A 23,507-nucleotide genomic window follows, 5' to 3' on the forward strand; every position below is an offset into this window, starting at 1 on the left:
ACCACTTGCTGAAGAGACTCTCTTTTCTCCATTGTATATTCTTCCCTCCTTTGTCAAAGATTACCTGACTGTAGGTGTGGTGTGACCTATTTAGGTGTGACCGTGGGTTTATTTCTGGGCTCTCTATTCAGTTCCATTTATCTATATGTCTGTTTTTGTGCCGATACCACACTGTTTCAGTTACTGTTGCTCTGTAGTATTGTCTGAAGTCTCCAATGGTTATGCCTCCAGCTTTGTTCTTTTTCCTCAGGATAGCTTTGGCAATTCTGTGTCTCTTGTGGTTCTGTATAAATTTTAGGGTTATTCTAATTTTGTGAAAAATGTTATGGGTAATTTGATAGGGATCACATTAAATCTGTGGATTGCTTTGAGTAGTATGGCCATTTTAACTATATTAATTCTTCCAATCCAAGAACATGTGATATCTTTCCATTTCCTTGAATCATCTTCAATTTCTTTTATCAGTGTTTTATAGTTCTCAGCATATAAGTCTTTCATCTCCTTGGTTAGGCTTATTCCTAGGTTTTGTTTTGTTTTTTTTTTGATGCAATTTTAAACAGTATTTTTTTTACTTTCCCATTCTGATATTTCATTGTTAGTGAAAGAAATGCAACAGATTTCTGTGTATTAATTTTGTATACTGCTACCTTGCTGAATTCATTTATCAGTTTTAATAGTTTTTGTGTGGAGTCTTTAGGGTTTTCTATATAGATATCCTATTGTCCACATATAATGACAGTTTTACCTTTTCTCTTGCAATTTGTATACATTTTATTTCTTTTTTCTGTCTGATTGCTCTGGCTGTGACTTCCAATACTGTGTTGAATAGAAGTGGTGAGAGTAGGCATCCTAGTCTTGTTCCAGAATTTATTGGGAAGGCTTTCAGCTTTTCACCATTTAGTATTATGCTGGCTGTGGGTTTGTCATAAAATGGCTTTCATAATGTTGAGATATGTTCCCTCTCTACACGCTTTGGCAAGAGTTTTTATCATGAATGGATGTTGAATTTTATCAAATGCTTTTTCTGCATCTGTTGAGATGATCATGTGGTTTTTGTCTTGTTTTTTGTTGATGTGGTGTATCACATTGACTGATTTGCATATGTTGAACCATCCTTGAGCCTGGGATGAATCCAACTTGATCATGGTATGTGATCCTTTTCATGTGTTGTTGGATTTGGTTTGCTAATATTTTGTTGAGAATTTTTGCATCTGTGCAAAGAGTCTTTAACCCAAAATTTACAGGCTTGTTGACTAAAGAATCTCTAGTTGCTAAGTATCTGTTAATATCCTATAGAACATCAGAGTAATATTCATTGAGAAATAAATCAGTATTTTGGATCAGTGGTTTTATGTATATTATTTTTAAGATATTTTACTTAGGAACGTTATATCATTTTGCTAATGATTCTTATGGTTCCTGGCCTTGGGCAAGTCATTTACTATCATTGGACTTAGTTTCTATATATATATATATATATATATATATAAAATGAAGAGCTAAGATAAGAGCTTAGCTCTTCATTTATACATCCAAGTTATGAGGAGATTAAAAAGAAAATTAATTATAGAGTTCCTGTGTAGTAATCCCTTTTAAAAAATCCACAATCAAAGGCATTCACAGATATAAATTCTGTGACTCATGATGTTAACAAGCATGTTAAACTAAAATTTAAAAAGTAAATATCAAAGTAAAAGGGTATGTGGCAGATAATATTTTTCAAAAATGGACATGGCAATATTCCTAGTTCCACACAGTCTTCCCAGCCTTTCAGAGCTCTCAAATGAAGTGATAGGATTTTTCTCTCATGTTTTTATCTATCTGTGGCAAACAATCACTCCTTCAGTAAAATGTACACTGAAACATCCCATTCAAATATGCGCATCCAGTTTTATTTGATGCCATCGTGGGGTGCACTGAAATGCCTTTTTGTGTCCAAGTCTTTTTGTGTCCAAGTCTTTGGTTGAATTTTGCAAGGATAATGCTGATTTGCTGGTTGCTGTTTTGATGCCAGAGGTTAGGGTTGTGTGTTGCCTTGAATAGTAAAGAGACTTGGGCTGTAAATCAATGTTAGAACACTACTCATGGCCAATTCCAGTTGAATGGTTCTGGCCCCAGGTCAGTTTGTTTATGGAGCCTATTGAATGTGTAACTTTATTTTTCTCTCTTAACACGTTTTGTTAGTAACAGATAGAGAGCTGGTGCGGGGAGCACTGTTTTTAAATTCTTTTGACAGGTATTTGAACTTTTTCTTGTAATCTAAATAACCTCGTAAAAGAAAACTATTTCTCTACTCACAACACTTCAGACACCAGGTCTGAAGTTTTTTCCCTCACATTAAATCATTCTGGCACTAGCTACCCAGAGATAGCACAGACCCCACATGTTAAGAGGCTTAGTCCCACAAGACGGCCCCCATTTCAGAGGCCAATCACAAGTAGCGGGTACCCAGGTTGCCCACACTTCTGTCCCATTTTGGCTACAAGTCAAATTGGGGGTCCCCGTGATCCCCTCCTCAGGTCCAGTAATTTGCTAGGATGGCTCAGGGAATCCAGGGAAACACTTTACTTACTATTACCAGTTCATTATAAAGGATATAGATGATAGCCAGATGAAGATGTCAAGTGAAAAAAGTACAACCTAAAAGTTTTTTGTTTTTTTATTTGCTATGCTGGGTTTTCATAGCGGGCTTCTCTAGTTGTGGCACGCATGCTCCAGAGTGCATGGTCTCAGTAGTTGTGGCGTGTGGGCTCTTTAGTTGTGGTGTGTGGGTTTAGTTGCCCCACAGCATGTGGGATCTGAGTTCCCCGATCAGGGATCGAACCCGCGTCCCCTGCATTGGAAGGTAGATTCTTAACCACTGGACTACAAGGGAAGTCCCTAAAAGTTTTGAATTATGTTTTATTCGGTGGACAAAACTGAAGACTTAAACCCAAGACACAGCCTCTCAGATAACTCTAAGGTACTACTCTGAAGAAGCAAGGGAGGAGCCAGGATATATAGGAGTTTTTTTAACAAAGACCAGGTAATTGGAACATCAAAAGATTACTGTTACTGAAAGAAAACCAGATATCTCAAGTTAAAGAATTTAGTGCTTTTCTATGTTTGCACAGATACAGGAGTCTGGGCTCACTGAAGTCATTCCTTTGATATGCACCTCAGCTATCTGGGGCCAGCATCCTGTGCTTTCTCATCCTTACTTTCCTCAGGGTACACTCTTGGGGGGTGGCTGCAGAGGCTGACTGCTAGATGGTGGGCATCCTGTTTCTATCTTGAGTTCCTTCAGGGCTCACCGTCGGGGAGGCTGTAATGTGATGGCTTGATGGCTGCAACATCCTTTGTTTACTGATACGGCAGGTGACATTTTTCCGTGTTGACAAAGAATACATACAGCAAGGTGTGGAAGGGTCCTGAGCACAGGAGCTTCTGTCCCTGTGGAGTTGGAGTTCACCACCTTCCCAGCATCTGAGTGTGTTCACCACCTAGAAGCTCTCTGAACCCAGTAGTTTAGGGTTTTATAGAGATTCCATTACAGAGGCATGATTTATTTAATCATTGGCCACTGGTGACTAACTCAACCCCCAGTCCCTCTCCCCTTCCTGGAGGTTGCAAGTTTCAACCTTCTAATCACAGGGTTGGTTCCTCTGGCAGCCATCCCCCATCCTCCAAGAATTACCTCATTAGCATAAACTCAGGCTTGGTTGAAAGGGGCTTCTTATCAATAACAAAAGATGCTTCTCTTATCCTACTGCTCTGGAAATTCCCAGGGTTTTAGAAGCTCTGTGCTAGGTACTGGGGATAAAGACCAAATATATATTTCTTCTATCACAATATCCTGTCCAACTATGGTCAATCTAAAATAAGGTGATGGAATCTAAAAATGAAACCAGCAAAGATAGACTATGGAGAAATAAAGTAATTCTTTAGTTTGTACTTTTTCAGAGGTTTTCTTACAACTGTGTAAAACCAGCAGCCCCCAGCGTTTTTGGCACCAGGGACCGGTTTCGTTTTTGGGCAATTTTTCCAGGGACTGGGGCTGGTGGGGGGATGGTTTCGGGATGATTCAAGCACATTACATTTATTGTGCACTTTATTTCTATTATTATTACATTGTAATATATAATGAAATAATTATACAACTCATCATAATGCAGAATCAGTGAGAGTCCTGAGCTTGTTTTCACTTGCCACTCACTGATAGGCTTTTGATATGATTCTGCAAGCAGTTGATTTATTATGGTCTCTGTGCAGTCAAACCTCTCTGCTAATGATAATCTGTATTTGCAGCCACTCACCTGCGCTAGCATCACTGCCTCAGCTCCACCTCAGATAATCAGGCATTAGATTCTCATACAGAGCGGGCAACCTAGATCCCTTGCGTGACCAGTTCACAGTAGGGTTCGTCCTCCCATGAGAATCTAACGCTGCCACTGATCTGACAGGAGGCGGAGCTCAGGCAGTAACGCAAGCGATGGGTTGCGAGTGATGGGGAGTGGCTGTAAATACAGATGAAGCTTCGCTCATTTGCCCGCTGCTCACCTCCTGCTCTGAGGCCCGGTTCCTAACAGGCCACAGACTGGTACCAGTCTGTGGCCTGGGGGTTGCGGACCCCTGTTGTAAAATCTACAGATTAGTGGAGTTAGGGCCCCCAGACAACGCTGGCTTCCTGCCTAGCTTCCCCATGTAACCGCAGGGGCTTTTGGAGGCTTCAGCATGAGCCTGGTGGGGGGTCATCAGAGTTGGGGTAGTGGGCAAGGTGGGAGGCATTGAGGACCCAGGAGCATTACAGGGCATTCAGAGTTTATCTGTAAAGAAGTACTAAAAGTATCTGAAATCCACTGTGATAGTTGTGAAACAGACACTGTTTTTTCCCCAAACTAGCTAATAACCACTTTTTTTTTTTAGCTTGTTAAAAGAATTTACCTCCTCTTCCCCAAACCCCTTTGAAATGACAGACAAAATATGAAAATAATAAATTCCAAGGATTACAGGAGAGCCTAGACAGACCGTCAGGGGACCAGAAGAGTGAGGATATTCAGAGTCCAGTAATGTAGGTGGGATCAGCCAACTGAGGTACACACAGTCCCAGAAGAAAGAGACCCTTACAGTGTGACTTTCCTCAGAAGAAGCCTATAGTAACCTCAGAATCAGAGTAAGATTGGATGGGCCTTAGGCACTCACATGGACATGAGTCTGTCTTCTGCTGTCCCAGCACTATACCTCCAGGAGCAGGGAACTTCCAGTGTCACTAATAAGACCAGAGAAAAAGGACTTCAAATAACTTGTGGTTTCCAAGAGAACATGGGACTTCAGCAATCAGAAGAAAAAAGAAAAACACTCACTAGGGCTTTTAAACTTTGAAGGCAGAGGGTCTTATCCCTAGAGATGATAATGCAGAAAGGCTGTTAGAATTCTCAGGAAGAATACGTAGTTTCCTTCTCTCCCTCTAAAGGTGAGGCTTCTCCTTCTCCTTGCCGTTTTCCTTTGTGGGGCTGAGCTGCTTTTTCTAACTTTTTAACTTATATAACAAAAGGAAAACTTTGTTTTTTGTACTACTCACAACCAGCACTTCTGACACCAAATGTATGGGTTTTTTGCCCACACTGACTGATTTTCTGATGCCAGCTGGGTGTCTTAAAATTAAATTCAATTCCGACATTAAGTACCCAGAGTTAGCATCAGATCCCACAGGTTAAGGGCTCGGTCCCACAAGGCTGCCCCACTTCAGATGCCCTTTGCAAGTTTAAGTCTCCCATACTTCTGACCAACAGGCTATAAACCGGGGGTTCCCACAACCCTCTCCTCAGGTTTGATAATTTGCGTGAATGGCTCACAGAACTCAAGGAGACAATTACTTATATTTATTGGTTTATTACAAAGGATGTTACAAAGGATGCAGATGAAAAGCCAGGTGAAGAGGTACAAAGGGTGAGGTCTAGAAGGGTCCCAAACACTGAAGCTTCTGTCCCCATGGAGTTGAGGTGCACCCCTGTCCCAGCACATGGGTATGTTCACCAACTGGAAGCCCTCCGAACCCCAAAGTTTATGGATTTTTATGGAGGCTTCATCAAGTAGGCATGATCAGTTAACTCTCATCTCTAGCCTCCCTTCCATACCCGGAGGATGGAGGATAGGGCTAAAAGTTCCAAGCTTCGAATCAAGTTTTAGTCTTTCTGTTGACCAGCCGCCATGCAGGAGCCCATCAAGAGTTGCCTCATCAGAATAAAAGATGCTCCTATCACCCAGGAAGTTCCAAGGGATTTAGGAACTCTGTCAGCACTGGGGGGCAAAGATCAATATGTATATTTCTTATTTCGTATATAGGTCGTAGCCATTCAGATGTCCCAGCTGCATCTCAGTACCTTGTTCGGGCCCCAGGCTTTGTCTCCTGCCTCTCAGGGTTATTAGAGACCGACAGATGGGTGCCTTTCGGGCCCTTGTGCCTTTATTGCCTCTCATATCTTTGGATCCTGTTTGGATTTAGCCTTTGAGGACTTCTCATGCTTTCTTGAAAGTTTAGGCATGCACATTAAAATACTTTTATATTGTATCCAATATTTTTAGGTATTTTGTTGTCAAAAATATTTTCAGGATATTGAGTACAGTGCTGTGTTGAAAATCAAGAACTATATAGCTTTTTTTATCTTTAATTGAGGTAAAATTCACATAATATTAATAAAAATGTTAAAACATTTTAAAACATTAAGTTTTATGTTAAAACATAAAATTAATCACTTTAAGGTTTACAGTTTAAAGTGTACAATTTAGTGGAATTCATGTTCACAGTGTAACCATTTCCTCTATTTAGTTCCAAAACATTTTCATCATCCCCAAAGGAAACCCTATACCCATTAAGCAATCTCTCTCCCTTCCTGTCTTTGCCCAGTCCCAGGCAACCAGTTATCTGCTTTCTCTTTCTGTGTATTTATTTACCTATTCTGAGTATTTCATATAAATGGAATCATAAAATATGATTCTTTCACTTACTATAATGTTTTCAAGGTTCAACCATGCTGTAGCACATTTTATGGCCCAATATTCCATTGTGTGGGTATACTATATTTTATTTATTTATTTATTTATTAGTTGATGGACATTTGAGTTGTTTCTACCTTTTGGCTATTGTGAATAGCTGCTGTGAACATTCATGTATAATTTTTTGTTTGAATACCTATGTTCTTTTGAGTATATACCTCAGAGTAGCATCACTAGGTCATATAGAAACTCTATGTTTAACTTTTTGAGGAACTGCCAAACTTTTTTCCACAGTGGCTGCACCATTTTACATTCCCACCAGCAACACACAGGTTTCAATTTCTCCACTTCTTGGCAACACTTGTGGTTTTCTGGAGTTTTTTAGCTACGTAGTAGGTGTGAAGTGGTATCTCACTATTGTTTTGATTTGCGTTTCCCTAATAACTAATGATATTGAGCATCTCTATAGCTTTCTAAAAGGTAGACCAGATCATGTTGCTCCTTGCTGGAAACCCTCCAGTGGCTTCCCATTACACTTGGAATAAAACCCAACTTTCTTACTCTGGCCACAAAACCTCTCCCAGTCTGCTCCTGCCCACCTTTCCTTCCATAGCTCATGTGTCCTTGGTCCAGCCACAGCAACCACCTTCCTATTCCCTGGACACACTGAGTTCGTTATTGTCGGGGAGCTGTTTCACCCTTGACTCTCATGCTTCCCCTGTCTTTTAATGGCCAGCTTTTTCTCATCATTCCAACTTAGTATGTTACCTCCTCGGAGGGGTCTTCACTGGCTCCCCAGTTTAAAGTCATCACTTTCTTTTTCACCCCCTTTTCATTCTCTGCCCAGCACACTGATGCTTTTCCTGCATGATTGTGCAGCTGTCTTTGCCTTCTAGAATGGATGCTTCAAAGCCTTGTCCTGTTTACTGCTCAGGTTCCGCTCCCAGAGCAGTGCTGCACAATGTAATCATTCAACAAAAATATCTTTAATAAATTAATGGATTTTCCCTTGATTTTATGTGGTTTAAAATTAAAATCTTGGGACTTCCCTGATGGCACAGCAGTTAAGAATCTGCTTGCCGATGCAGGGGACACGGGTTTGATCCCTGGTCCGGGAAGTTCCCACATGCCGCGGAGCAACTAAGCCTGTGTGCCACAACTACTGAGCCTGTGCTCTAGAGCCTGCAAGCTACAACTACTGAGCCCACGTGCCACAGCTACTGAAGCCCGTGTGCCTAGAGCCCATGCTCCGCAACGAGAGAAGCCACTTCAATGAGAAGCCTGCGCACTGCAACGAAGAGTAGCCCCCACTCTCTGCAACTAGAGAAAGCCTGTGAGCAGCAACAAAGACCCAATGCAGCCAAAATTAATTAATTTAAAAAATAAAATTAAAATCTTTATCCTTGGTATCAGTTAGAGATTTTCCCTTCATTGATCTTTTTCAGTTATATGGCTGGTTGTCCAAATAACATTTAGTAACAATTTATACCTTCTCCACTGATTTCAAATACCTCTTTATCATATTCTGTATTCTAGTGCAAGGATGTCTTTCCAGAGGCTGTTCTCTTGGTTTGATCTGTTTGTCTATCCCTGTGTTGGTATCATACTATTTAAATTGCTCTGTTTTCATGCCTTTTAGGCCTTATCAGTGAAACAGATGGCATGCTCCATTTGGGTAATTTGAAAAGAATTTAATCAAGGTACTGTTTATTTAGTGAGGTACCACAGGGCTCAGAGAAACCACAGGAGCAAGTTTGTTACCCTGGGCTATTAGCTAATACCCCTAGGCATAAATAGGCAAGAAGAAACTTTTGCCAGAACCCAGTGGGCAGAATATGAGGAAGGCAGCCTTGAGAGTAGTGGTGCCTTTGGTGGAAGGAATGAAGATAATATCCAGACCTCACTCTCCTTCGCCCTCCCATTTCCTCCCCGTGCATCCTGTGGGCTGAACCCAGTCAAAAGCTAGAGGGCAGGGGACCTGGTGGTATGCCCGCTACAGGCCAGCCCCCAGGGCACACAGCAGGGCAGAGTATGGATGGTGGATCTGGAAGGCAAAAGAAAGGTGTGCAGCCGGTAGGAAAAGTCTCCACTCAAAAATTTCTCGGCTCTTCTTGTACATATACTTCACCAGTGATCACAGTCTTATATGCAGTTTGTTAACATTAAAAGCATTTCCTGTTTTGTCTGTTGGCGCATACCTTCTGGCAGCTGTTCTGTTTATTTGAAATGCATTGTCTGTTTCCTTCTGTCTGAAATCTGGTATACTTATGTGGAATCCCCTATCTGTTCCTCCAATCCGTGCCGAGCGTTTAGATCCCGAAGCCCTGCTTATTCTCAGAGCTCCTTTCTCTTTGTTAGATTCTTAGGCAATGAAACTATTTTGGTGAAAGACACCTTTGCCAACCACTATGTTGCTCCTGGACTTTGAACTTCATTAGGGGCAGAGACAGGATTTCTTTTAGCTTGCCAGAGTGGTGTGCGAAGATTCTGAGGCCACGTCTAGTCTATGAGTATTGCGATGAGTTAAAAGTATCTGTTCTGGTCACAGTAATGAAATGTTGCTGCACGTTCTTGCATTTGTTTTCTAGGTGTTGTGTACTTGTCCCTGAATCACCGTACTCTTACCGTGAATGGCTCACCTCCCATTTTAGTCTTGTTTTTGCCTAGACGCAGTAAGGACAATGAAAGAAGACAATGTTTTAGTCTTCTGTAGAATAAAGTGAGCTCCAATTCTGAAAGCACAACTAGAAAAAGCCTTACTCTAACTTATTAGAGAAGTTTCAAATCATGTGAATCTAAAATTTGGTCCTGTGAGAATAATTGGTAACAGTTGAGAAAAAAAAACCTGAGAGTAAAATAAAAAGTCATCTGCCCTGACCGCTCTTACTGTCTTTCCCATTCAGAGACTTGTAAGGTGTTAAGAGTGGAAGGGACTTTCAATGCCATTAAGACCATCTCCCTTTACAGATGAGGCTGCATATTCAGAAAGGGAATGATTTGTCCACACAGTGGCAAGCGAGTGATGGAGCTGGAGTGGGAACCTTGTCCTCCTGAGGCTGTGTTCTATCCAGTATAGCACTTGTTTCTCATTTTGAACCCAGGACTGACTTTCTAGCATAGGTGGCTAACCTATTGTCTGTTCATGTGGGTATATATTAGCTCCTGAGCTAGAGTGGAAGCAACTTGAAGGCAGTAACCAAGACCTCTAGTTATAAATCCATACAGCTATGCACATTTAGAGTGTATGTTTTGTGTACTGAGTGAGCTTATCAAATGTCTATTAAGTTGAATAGATTGATCCTCTGTTGAAGAATTAATGATTTAGGGCAAAAGAAGGGCTAAGGAGTTACTGAAGATGTTTACAATATTTAGTTGGGAAAAAGAGTTGGAAGTTAATGATTTTCTGGAGGATTATGTTAACTGTTAACTTGTCATTCATTCAATAGAGGCCTGTAAAAGAAAGAAGAAACTGTATGAGCAAGTTATGCTGAGGAATGTTTGGTTTCATGGTGAGCGGGGGCAGTTTTGGTTTTGAGTATATAGGGACGTTCTCGGGGTCTCTTGCTGTCTTGGTAGGAGGTCCTGGGAGAGAGGAGATGTGTAATAGCAGTAGTGCCAGAGGTATTATTTCCAGAGAAGGCTGTTAAGCAAACACATTCCTTCCTTTTATTACTTTTTCAAGGGATACGTTCAGATACTTTTGTTTTTCTTTTTATTGAGTTGCCCTGTGTTGGTGAATGTGGGACAATTGCAGTTGAAGTTCAAAGTGTGGAAGAATCTTCTTCCTTAATTCCTGAATGCTCTGCGAAAGAGTGGGAGCCATCTGGATGTCAGAAGAGGAAGCTCTTAATGAGCTCCTTTTTGTTTTGCTCCAAAGACGTTTGAATTGATTGTTAGAATCACTTTAGCTCAGAAGCCTGCCTGGGCTTTGATATGGTGTAAAGGGAGGCGATTCCAGGGCCTCTGTGATGGGCATATGCACCAGCAGCTGTTCCTCCGTATTTTAACTCGTGCCCCCTTGCTCCCCACATCCACAGCCCTGCAGGTGCCTGCTGTGGGGAACTTCTGACCCATCCTTTTGGTCCATGGCACTTGATCTGTGCTGTTTGCAGGTGGCTTGGCCCTCCTCTGAGACAGACATCAATTGCAAAGATCAGAGTGGGCTGGCTTTTGAAGAGGTTTTTCAAATTCTGCTTTGCAAACCTGCTGAGAAATGTGGTGCCCCTTTCATGTTTCCATTCCATCTGTCTCTTGAGAGGGCAAAGGGACAGTCTTCATGTGACCGGGGGCTGTTGACGTTGGCTGCAAATTCATTTCAGATTACTTTCCACTTTTGTCACAGGCATCTAACAGCCATTGTTATTTCCTTGATCTTGACATTGTTCTAGCAAGGCTGCCAGTGAGCAAGGAGGAGAACTGTTCTGTACACTAACGCAGAACAGAGGTAAAGTTCTCGTTCATCATGGGGTTATAACCAAATGCTTCTTAGTTTTTTCCTTTTTAAAAAAAAAAATATATATATATGTATTTATTTTGGCTGCACCAGGTCTTAGTTGCGGCATGCAGACTTCTTAGTTGTGGCATGCATGCCGGATCTAGTTCCCTGACCAGAGATCGAACCCAGGCCCCCTGCATTGGGAGTGCAGAGTCTTATCCACTGGACCACCAGGGAAGTCCCAGGAATGTATAATATTAGTTTGCTAGTTAAGCTGCTAGGGACACCTCCTTAGGCAACCATAATACATTCATTGACTACCCTGTATGCCATACGTGGGTTTCAACCGCATCATTTTCTGTTCTGACAACAACCCTATAAGATGGTTGTTATCCTTGTTTTACAGATAAAAAAGTAAACTGAGGCTAAGTTTTAACCATATCCCGTATCAGGTATGTAGATGGGAGAGACCTCTGGATCACTGAGTCTGAAGTCTTTTCTCTTTGTGCTCTACCAGGGGACCATAAGTGACTCAAATTTGGCAACCACCTGACTTAATTTTACTAGGATGTGGCCACACCCATTTGTTTACATATTGTGTGTGGTTACTCTCACCTTGGCAGAGTTGGGTAGTTACAACACAGGCTTTGTGGCCTACAAAGCAGAAAATATTTAATATCTGGACCTTTAAGAAAAAGTTTGTCAACTGCTGCAGACAGTGACCACATCATTAGGAACCGGGACAATTTTTCTGGTTGCACAGTGCAAGTATGAAAACCTAGAGTCTGTCATCTGTCTGTCTCACTTTTTTTTTTTCCTTTCCCTTTTCTTCTGTCTTCTAAATACTTCTGTTAAGATTTTGTGGAGGTATGGTAGCCTTTACCTCTGAGTCTAAATGCCAGCTAGTAGTGGTTTGGTTTATTTATTTAGAGATTTCCTGTTGGAAATCTTGTGATAGATTGTTTGAGATTCTAAATGGTTTTGGGAAGTGTAAGTTTTTCAGCAGGTCTTTTTTTTTTTTTTTTTAAGTCTGTCTTTCTTGAGGGAAAAGATCAGATAATGTAATAGTGCTGTGATTTAGCAAGTTCTGCTGCTTTCATTTTGAAAGGAGAGCTTCCCTGTGTTCTTGCCTGATGTTAATGTATTATTACATGGACAAATTCTAGCCAGGGTGGGTTTGAAGGAATATTAATACCAGTTTTATGCTCCTCAGGCTTACTGGAGGTTTGCCTAAGAGAAAGTAAGTTGTAAGATAGCAGTTCTCAAGTATCAGTGTACATAAGAAACACTTTGAGATGCTTGTTTAAAAAGTGTAAATTCCCAAACTCTCAGCCTAGGCAATTCTGAGTCAGTAAGTCTGTTGTAGGTGCCTCTGATGCTTATGAGAAAAAGCTGGTTTGGGGAGTAGAGTCTTTTGTAATACAGTGATTCCAGGCAGTCCAAATAAAAATGGCATTGATGACTAGTTTTTTAATCCTGCTTCAGTTTACCTTGGAATGTGATGTTGTAACTATAAACGTTACATGTTTAAGTAAAACATAACAAGAAAATTATACTGCTATAAATGCATTTTAACTACTTTCTTCTATTACCACAAATAACAACAATAGCATTGTATGTTTTATGTAGTTCTTTATAGTTATATAGTTCCTCATTATACACCTCATTTGATTTTCTGTCACCCCTTGAGGTAGATGTGGCAAGTAGTATATTCTTCACTTGTCAAGTGAGTAAACAGATTTAGAAAACAAGTGATTTTTTTCCCTAACACAGCACAGCTAATAAGTAGTAAACCTAGAATTCCTGTACACCACTTCTGATTTCTAGTCCAGCATTACATGCAATGTACATTATTGTCCTTATGATGCCCATTTTGATTTTTAGAGGAAAATATTGTTCTGATATCCTTCATAGAGAAAGGATGAGCTGTCCATAGTTAAATCCTTTGGTAATCTCCCATAGGTGACTCAGTGTGGAGATGGTCACAGTAGTATACAGATTGGCAAATCAGTTGTTTTTTTAGCACTGAAGAAGCAATCTCTCTCCTTCTTTGACAGAAACTTTATAAGACAGGTCGGGAGATGCAGGAGAGGATCATGGACCTGCTTGTAGTGGTGGAGAATGAAGATGTCACTGTTGAGCTAATTCAGGTGAATGAGGATTTGAATAACGCCATCCTTGGATATGAGAGGTGAGCAGTGGCACGCCCTCTCCGACCCTCCTCCAGTGCTAGTTTAACCTCCAGGTACTCTGTGTTCTTAGAGTGCCTACAGGTGAGCACTCAGAAAGATCAGGAATAAGTTCTGGACATGGCTGCCTTCCTCCCAAGATAGGGAATCCTGGTCCTGCTCTTCTGGGAGTGTGTGATATGGCTTTTTGCAGGAATGAGCGTGTGCCTGAGCAGTGTGAGGGGCATTCACGGGCAGTGTAAGCAGTGCTCACGTACTGCCCTGTGAGCAGGGCCTGGATCTTAATCACAGAATGTTGTCTGCACTGAGCACATCGTAAGCTCTCAAATAGACCAATGCTATAAACAAAGAGTTGTAGTGAAAGTGAGGTTTACCCTAAGTTTGAGGTGGAGAACAACATGGAAATGGTAAAGAGAAGAGAGGAGGATATTTATATGGAGAAAATAGTCTACACAAAACCAGAGTAGCCAGTGAGGATAAGCTGTATATGAACACAGATTTTTTTTCTAAATTCCATTCATAAAAGTATGAAGGCAAAAAGTTTAAACACAGTCATCTCTTGATATCTGTAGGGGATTGTTTCCAGGAACCCCCCCCAAGGATACCAAGATCCACAGATGCTTAAGCCCTTTATGTAAAATAGTGTAGTATTTGCATATAACCTATGCACATCCTCCTGTACACTTTAAATCATCTCTAGATTACTTATAATACCTAGTAAATGTAAATGCTATGTAAATAGATGCTGGTTCATGGCAAATTCAAGTTTCCTTTTTAGAACTTTCTGGAATTTTTCTTTTTCAAATATTTTCAATCTGAGGTTGGTTGAATCCTCAGATACAGAACCCACAGATACAGAACCTGTGGATACAGGGGTCGACTGTACTCATAATTTTGTTTCTAACATTTTAGTATTTTTCTAAACTTTTTTATAGTCGTGATCATATAAAGAACATATACTTTTGTTTCTCCCTTGATTTTCTTTGCCGTAAAACCAGTATTTGTGTATCCTATGTTCTTAAATGCTTTGGCTAAACCATTATTTTTAATAGCTGCATAATGGTCCACGTTTCTCTCACAGTTCACTTATTAGGCATTTAAGTTGTTTCCAAGTCTTTTATTCATTCATCAAAGTAATAGTCTTTTTTTTTTTTGTGGTACGCGGGCCTCTCACCGTTGTGGCCTCTCCCATTGCGGAGCACAGGCTCCGGACGCGCAGGCTCAGCGGCCATGACTCACGGGCGCAGCCGCTCCGCGGCATGTGGGATCTTCCCGGACCGGGGCACAAACCCGTGTCCCCTGCATCGGTAGGCGGACTCTCAACCACTGTGCCACCAGGGAAGCCCCCAAAGTAATAGTTTTATAACCTATTGTAATCTATAGTCAAGCCTATAGTCAGGAAAACACCTTCAATCATATATATAAATATACACACTTGGAAAGTGAAATAAATGCAGTGAATAGGAGGTCTGTTTAGTGAGAATAACAGCCAGACCTAATCCAGGTCAGAAGAAGGACAGGAAGGCTTCTGTGAGGAAGTACCATTTAAGCTGAGAACTCTGGGATGAGGAGGAGTTGACTAAACCAGGAGCAGGTAAGAGCACATACGGTTGTGAAGCTATGGGAAGGCACAACAGGCCTGGGGAGAGAGCTGGCACCTAGAACCCGGCCCCAAAGAGCGGCAGCATGCTTCGCTTGACAGGTGGCTTTCTCCTCAGTCTTAATGAGAAGTGCTATATACAAACATAGCTTCAGGCAAGTCTCCTGGTCTCTTTCCAAACCTGTACCTAGGCCTTCCTAGCATAGAAATTCTGGAGTCTCTGAGATCCCCAAACTTTTTCTAGATCCTTGTTTCAAATAAGAGTTGTATTGGCATTTTGGGTAGGGCAGTTTTCCCTTATGTGGCCCCTACCTGCTAAATATCAGAGGTTTTCCTCCTAGTTACAGTGACATTTCAAGACGCCCTTAGGGGAACCATTTCTGTCGAGAATTCCCTGGAATTAGTGGCCATATTTCCCACCAACAGATGAAGAATGGGACCAGTGTGACATAAGGGAAGGAGGTGAACAGGTCCGGATTCAAGTCTTACTGATGATTTTGGACAAATTGCTTAACTTTTTTTAAGATTTGGGTTTTTTCCTATTTATTAAAGAGGATAATACTACCTATTTGGAGAGGGTTTGTTTATTTTATTTGTTTGTTTCTAAGAATTAAATGTGATAATGTATATTAAAGCACCTAGCTGGGTGCTAGCACATTAAATATCAATTTCTTGTCCTCCTCCTCTTCTTGTCCCAGTGAGCCTTCTAATTTATTGTCTAGACTTTTTTTCCCCACTCATCGTGAATGAACCAAGAGAATCAGGGAAGTAAAACCCACAGCTGCAAAATAAGTTCTTTCCCTCACTATCTCACTGTCAGGGAGAGCGGCCGTTCTGTGAAGAGGTGACAGGGCACCAAGGGAGAGATGTGAGCCCTGTGACCATGTTCCCTTACCACTGAGCAAAGCTTGCCCTTCGTTTTTTTTGGGTTTTTTTTTGTTGTTTGTGTGGTCTTTTTGGGGGGGTGGTTGGTATAAATCTTTGTAAATGGGAAGATATCTAAGGAAAACCATATGGTTTTCAGTAGAGTGCTGACTCATGGTTTTCATTTTGGAGAATTCTATTACAAACCATAAGACCCCTTACTAAAAGCTTCCTCCAAGGGGGAATGTGTGTTTATCTGGTCTTGATATCAGGAGACTGGGTTATTTCTGTGAACAGCTTTTTCTGATTCAGCTTTGAACCAGGGCTGCATTCCTTTTTGGAGGAAAATCTTTTCCTTAACTTGTGCAACTTATGCCACTTTTCTAGGCTCCTGACCCCTTTCCTCCATCTTCAAAGCCAAAGTTGTCTGGTCGGGTCCTTCTCACATTGTATCCCTCTTGCTTCCTTCGTCTGCCTCCCTCGTCCACATTTAAGGACCTTTGTGATTACACTGGGCTCATCTGTGTGGTCCAGGATAATCTCCCTGTTAAAGTCCACTCATTAGCAATCTTCACTCCATATGCCATCTAACCTAACATATTCACCGTTCCATTGATTAGGATGTGGATATCTTGGCAGGGGAATCATCCTACTTACCATGCTCACCACAGTCTGCCCTCTGTTCCCTAAAGATTCACATCCATCCCACAGGCAAAATACATTCACCCTATTCCAAAATCCCCAGAAGTTTCCACTCATTACATCCGGGGAATAGCTGTGCAAATAAGGTAACAGAAATTGTTACTCAAGGCTTGATTTGTGAAGGTTGTTCATACCTTGCACATAACTAGCTAGCATGCAGGAAGCCAATACCATGAGTAGATGGAAGAAGAAGTACGTGTGTTAGAAAGGGGAAAATCCTTAAACCTAAGTCATGTTTTAATTCAGTATGAGCTTTTAGACTTGAAAGTGTTTAGGTTCATGGAATCAATGTGTCGTAAGAGTAATACTATGTATTTCTAAAGCAGCTTTTAGTTTGCAAAGCATTTCCACATTCATCCACCTGTATTATCTGTCTGTATCTCGCCCTTGAGAATAACTTTGAGGAAATGGTTCAGATATTGCTGTTCTCTTTGAGTAGATGGAGAACTGAGGATCATATGTGTGGTCCTATAACTACTCAGTAATAATACTGACACTTGTGCCTTGGATTTCTGCTTTCAGCTTCACTATTCTTTGAAACCTATTCTCTTATTTATTTATTTAACTGCTCCTCCTTTACCCACAGTGTACGAACAATGTAAAATTAAAACAAAGTTGTAAAAGGTAATATTGTTAGGTGTCAAGTGTCTTACAAAAATGAAGATTAAACAGTGAAAATATGTTAATTGTATGTGAATTTTATGGAAAATGATCATTTTTGATAATTTTGGCAAAATTAGAAACAACTCAAATATTTGAGAATAAGGAGAATATTTATATATGTGATTCATTAGGTTAAGTATGCAACCACTATAAGTTGTATTTCTGAATAACTAGAAAAATGATCTGAACATAATGGAATTAGAATACAGAATTATGTAAAGTATAATTTCAACTAAGTTTAAAATAGATTAACTTACAGAAAAAAATACTAGAAGGAAGTATATCATAATATTAATAGGAACCGTATCTTGATTATGGAATTATTCATATTTGTAATATTTGTCCATTTTCTCATAGTTTTCTTTAAAGGCGTTATTACTTTTATAAACTGGGAAAAAGTTATTAAAGTACTTTATTGGGAATTGGGGATGAGGCTGATTATCCCTAAATATTTGCACATTAATAATTCTGTTAAATATTATAGCATTTTCATATCTGTTTTCTTTTAAAGACTTGCATTTTGTTAATTCAAACAGGTTCATTCGAAACCAACAAAGGATTTTGGAGCAAAATAAGAACCAGAGGGAAGATGCCAATGTAAGTAAATAGAACTGTTATAAAATAAACAATTGAAAATTTTATGAATTCTACAGCAAGGAGCAAAGCTTATATAAAACAAGTCTTAAAAAAGAGAAGACATGCATTAATGATTTGGAGTGGTTTTAGTAGTGTAGAGTATCTGCCTTAATAACTCATTGAGTTATTGATAAGAGGTCATAAGAAGATTCTCTAATTAAGCAGGGACCCATGTCAGTGGCGAGATGTGATTAGTACTAGCATTGTCTATTGAATGGAGAGTTCCCTCTCAGGATACTTCCAAATAGGATCTTCCTTTCTCCAAAGGAAAGTCTGGGGAGAAAGCTGTGACAAACTGCCTGACATAGTTTTTTCTAAATTGTGTTTTTGTTTGCTTTGTTTTCAGACTACCAGTGAACCTTCTGCCCCATCCTCTGATCTCCTTGACCTGAGTCGCAGCCCTCTGATGCATAGGGCCACTTTGGGAGAACTCAGCACCCTGAATGCTCAGCTTTCAGACTTAAGTAAATAAGCACATGGGCCTTTTCAGACCAGTGGAAGAGCTTGATGTGAAACAGTTCTCTTGGTTTCTTGATTAAATGGAACCTGAGAAGAACTGAAGTCAGTTTGAATATCAGAGAACTATATCAGGAGATTTAAGTACTTCTTGACAAATGGTAGGTCACACCCAGTACAGGAATGGGATGTGTCTGGCAGAGGAGGTCCTTGAAACTCGTCCCACTGGCTTAGTATTTTGACAAATTCGCCTGGCCTGCTTATAGAGCTTGTTCAGCTCCATGGCCAATACTTAAACCTACTGTGAACCCACTCACTATTATCTTTGGTTTTCTCTGCCATACTATAGCATCAGGAAGGGGAATATTTGATGCATATAGACAAAATCAGGAATTATGAGGCCTCATGATGGCGAAATGTGGAGGGCAAATCACAAGCTTTTGAGTCAGAGAAGTCCAAGTTGAAATCCCAGTTCTGGCACCTCTTAGCCACCCACCTTAGAGACTTTCCTACTTTATAAAGTGAGAGCAATTGTTGCTTTAATGGTCTTCTGTGAAGGTAAATGAATGATGTTGCACTGTAGGCTTAGGGTTACCTACCTTATCTGTCTTATTTGTTGTCTCCTATTACCCTTCCCAAAGAGTTTTGGTAAATTACAAAGTAAAGATGATGAAAAATGCTGAAATCCAGAATTTTCTGCCAAATTAAAATCAGTTTGTTTTCCTTTTATGTTAGCAGGATTTTTTAGAATCAGAATAGTCAGTATCACTCAATTTGTGGTTTTCTTATTACTTAGCCCATTTCTAAAATGTTGGCTGCTTGCTTAGACCAGTGGGATGTTTGGAGTCCATTATATTGAAGAGTTTTCTTGAGTTTTTATCAGGCATTTTCAGAGCGGGGGTGGAAATAATTATTCTCTTTGGGGTGTCTCATGATTATGGGAACTTGAGAGTTTGGAGAGGTGAGGGTAGAGCTCTATATATACCATAGGTTTTTACTTTTGTGCTTGACAGGATAAGACATAAAATCCCTTCCATTGTGAGTCAGCTTGGGATTTTAGAAAACCCAACACAATAACGTTTGCTACCTTTACAACATCCTCTTTTTATGGCAGGGAATTTCTCTCTTTCCAGTTGCCATAAATGATGTTTTTGAATTTCTGTTTGAGGAAATCCCACGATTTTACGGTGACAGAACTATCTCAATCTCCTTAATTTGGTGTTTTTTTTTAAAAAAAAAAAACAGAAAATTCAACAGAACTGATGGACAAAATGTTTTAGAGCCAAGCAATAAGTACATTTTGTGTTCTAGATTTCAGCTCTACAAGTCCTGTTGTAACAAACAACTTGAAACCCAGTCTTCATCCACAGGTGGATTTGCTGGCCTCAGAAAACACAGAAACACCCCTGTAAGTATGTCAGTAATACTCCAGAACTAATTCCATCTCATTCTGATTCCTCGTATTTAAGAAAACATGACATAATAGAAAAGGTAGAGACTTAGGAATCATACATAACTGATTTAGATTTCAGTACTGCTTCCTATTAGCTGTGTGACCTTGGATGAGAAACTTAACCAGTGTGAGCCTTCATTTCTCTTCTAAGAATACTCTCTAGGATTCTTAAAAAGATTCTGTGCAATGCTGTATGTACCTCCTAGTATAGCACTCAGTACATAGCAAGCCTTCCATAAATTCTCTGTTTCTCTTATTTTTTTAGTGGTAACAGGAGGTAGGAAAAATACAAAGACAAAGTGGGGGAACAGAAACGACCACACAGATTGCAGAGCACTTGCTATGTGGCAGGCACTTTGCTGACCTGTTTTTATTTATTGCATTTAATCTTTTCAAAAGTTCTTGGATCAGTGCTATTATCCTTATTCCCATTTTATAGGAAAAAAGGCTGAGACCTAGGGAATAGAAGTTCATGTAACGATTAAGTAGCAGGTCTGGTGAACTGATAGTTCACCAAAAAAGAAATACAGATGATTTAGAAACATATTTTTGCTCAGTGATGCTCAGCCTTACGTACAGTTACAGAAATATAAATTAAACTGCAATAAGACTTTTTTTAACCTCACAGATTGGCAGTAGTCTACATGTTTGTTAACATGCTTTGTTAACTGTGGAGAGACAGATACTATCACAAAACTGTGCAGTTTTTATGAGGGGCAAGTGGCAATATCTATTAAAATTATAAATGCATTTACGTTTGAACTTGCAGTCTAGGAATTTATGCTTATTTATGCAAAATAAGGTCTTTACAAGATTATTCTTGACAGCATTTGTGCAATAGCTAATAATTAGAGACAACTCAAGTACCCTTCAGTTTGGGGAATGGTTAAATAAACATCTACACAATATATTATTATACTTCTGGAGAAAAAAGTAGGCCCTCTATGTGAGGGACAATCACCAATATATTTATTATTAAATGAGAAAAGGTGCAAAGTAGTGTGTGTATACTATCTCAAATTTGTATAAGAAAGTGAGAAATAATATATGCTAATATTTGCCACTCTTTGCATAGAGAAGCATAAGAAAGATGCAGAAGAACCTAAAAAAAGCATGGTTACCTAAGGTCAAGAAGAGGCAGGATGGAGCAGATAAACAGCAAAAAAATAAACAGAAGTTAGATTTGCCTTCCATCAAAGCCTATTATATTCTTTTTTTTTCCTTTTAAATATATGTATTTTAGGTAATAGGCAATACATTTCCATGATGCAGATATCAAAGCAATATAAAAAGATGTACAAGGACAATACTTGATCTCATCCCACCCCCATCCTGCCTCTTGCCCTCCCTTGGGTCATACCTGCTCCCACCCGGGAAACCCCTTTGTTAGTTTCTTATTTATCCTTCCAAAGTGTCTTTAGGTAAATAAGAATATGAATTATTTTTTCTCCTTTATTAAATAAAGGGCAGCATACTATGCATACTGTTTTGAACCTTGCTTTTGTTTTTCACTCAACAGCATGTCTTGGCTGTGTTTTTATGTCAATGGACTTAGATATTTTTTAGTTACTTTTCTGTATTAAAAAGGAGAGGGGCAGACTGAGGAGAAGAGAAAGGAGAATCAAACTGGGGAAAAAAGCAAAAAAAAAAACAAAAAAAAAGTGTAAGGGAAGAAGAGAGAAAGGAAAGATTCATGTGCTTGGGACATGGCTATCTCTTGAACCACCAGGTTGGGTCATTACCTTAGCTTGACTCCCTCTGGTCTTGATTGCTGTGATGCAAGTAAATGTTGAAATGTTGTAGGCAGAACTCCAGTGAAGTTGCTTAGTAAACAATGTGGTCTGAAGTAGCTGATTCTGTTTTCCTTTATTCTGCAAATCTTGTTGGGAAAGATTGACCATAAAGATGAAATCCCATTACAAAAAATGTCTGTCTATACAACTCACAAAGACCAAATCCTAGCTAACAGCTGCTTAGTTTTGTGGATCTCATACTCTAAGGTGCATAAAAATCACTTGAGTGATTATTGAACAGTAGAATTGTTGGCCACCAGAAACTCTGATTCAGTAGCAAGAATCTTTAGTTTTAAAAAATGTCTCTGGGGAACCATAAGGCAGTGATCGGCTGATCGTTAGAAACCCTGTTATAATTGTCTGCCCAAGTTCCAGATATCAAAATAATTATAATAGTTCTTAGAATTTACTGGAATAAAAAATAATGTGTGACATCTATATTTTGTTTTCTAGACTATGTCTTTTGTATCTATTTTTTTCTGATTTTCAAAAGAAGCTTATATTGATACATGAGTGAAAGTATCACTAGTCAGTTTTTTAGTGATGGAAATTAAAGCGCTAAAGTTACCTAAGGCATGAATCTGGGTTAAATCATATGCCAAAGATTACATATGAGTGGCAAAATCAGCCATCCGAATATCTTACAGTCTTGAGATTTTTCCACCTCTCTGTGTTTGCAGTTTAATTTATCATCACAGAACAAATGAGTGATGGAATTATTCATAACAGAAAGGATCCCTGAAAAGCGATGATGATGGGATAAAGCCACAGGTCATATTTATAGCTCAGTTAGTATCAGGCCATAGGCTAAGAAGAATAAGAAATGCTTACTAATTACTTACTAGTGCTCCCTACAGGCCTATGAGATAGGTATCCCCAATATTCACTGTACAAGTGAAGAAACCAAGGCTGCTAACTAGTGCAAAAAGAGGATTCAAATTCAAGTGGATCTGATTTCCATACCTGCTCTCTTTATTTTCTTTCTGCACTTTAATTTTATTTTAAAAATTTCCGAGAGCTTCCCTGGTGGCGCAGTGGTTGAGAGTCCGCCTGCCAATGCAGGGGACACGGGTTCGTGCCCCAGTCCAGGAAGATCCCACATGCTGTGGAGCGGCTAGGCCCGGGAGCCATGGCCGCTGAGCCTATGAGTCTGGAGCCTGTGCTCTGCAACGGGAGATGCCACAACAGTGAGAGGCCCACATACCGCAAAAAAAAAAAAAAAAAAAAAAAAAAATCCGTATGGTAAAACTGACCCTTTTTTTGTTTGGTGTACAGTTCTATGTATTTTAACATATATACATAGGTTCATGTAACCACCCCCACAGTCCGAATGTAGAATAGTTCATTATCCCAAAAAGCTCCCTTATGCTATTATTCCTTTATAGTCACACATCCCCATCCCCAACCCCCAGCAGCCACCAGTCTGTTCTCTATCATTATAGTTTGTGACAATAGCATCTGAATAGAGTCATACAGTATGTGATATTTCTAGAAAAGTTTATGTAAAATTATTTGCTTCATGTATTTGAAGCTGTCTTTAAGTGCATTTGCATTCAGGATTGTTGTCTTCTTGGTGAATTGACCCTTTTATCATTATGTAATGTCCCCTCTTTATACGTTGTAATTGTCTTTGCCCTCATGTTTACTTTGATATTAATATAGCCACTCTAGCTTTCTTTTGATTAGTGTTCACATGGTATATCTTCTGCCTTTTTACTTTTTTTTGGCTGTGTTGGGTCTT

General features: G+C 39.7%; 1 protein-coding gene across 3 annotated transcripts in view; it reads left to right on the plus strand.

Annotated features, from left to right (window-relative positions):
• Window positions 1-23,507, plus strand: part of TOM1L1 (target of myb1 like 1 membrane trafficking protein) — a 52,716-nt gene that overhangs the window by 18,254 nt on the left and 10,955 nt on the right. For all 3 annotated transcript variants that reach the window (XR_013824958.1, XM_079903550.1, XM_079903551.1), the window contains 4 exons: window positions 13,468-13,601; window positions 17,965-18,025; window positions 18,411-18,528; window positions 19,832-19,928. Coding sequence is in view for 2 of the 3 variants with exons in the window: in XM_079903550.1 (XP_079759676.1) it covers window positions 13,468-13,601; window positions 17,965-18,025; window positions 18,411-18,528; window positions 19,832-19,928 (410 nt within the window). In the remaining variant the exon portion in view is untranslated. The remainder of the gene's footprint in view (window positions 1-13,467; window positions 13,602-17,964; window positions 18,026-18,410; window positions 18,529-19,831; window positions 19,929-23,507) is intronic.

Source organism: Stenella coeruleoalba, assembly GCF_951394435.1.
Source record: "Stenella coeruleoalba genome assembly, chromosome: 19".
NCBI lineage: Eukaryota > Metazoa > Chordata > Mammalia > Artiodactyla > Delphinidae > Stenella > Stenella coeruleoalba.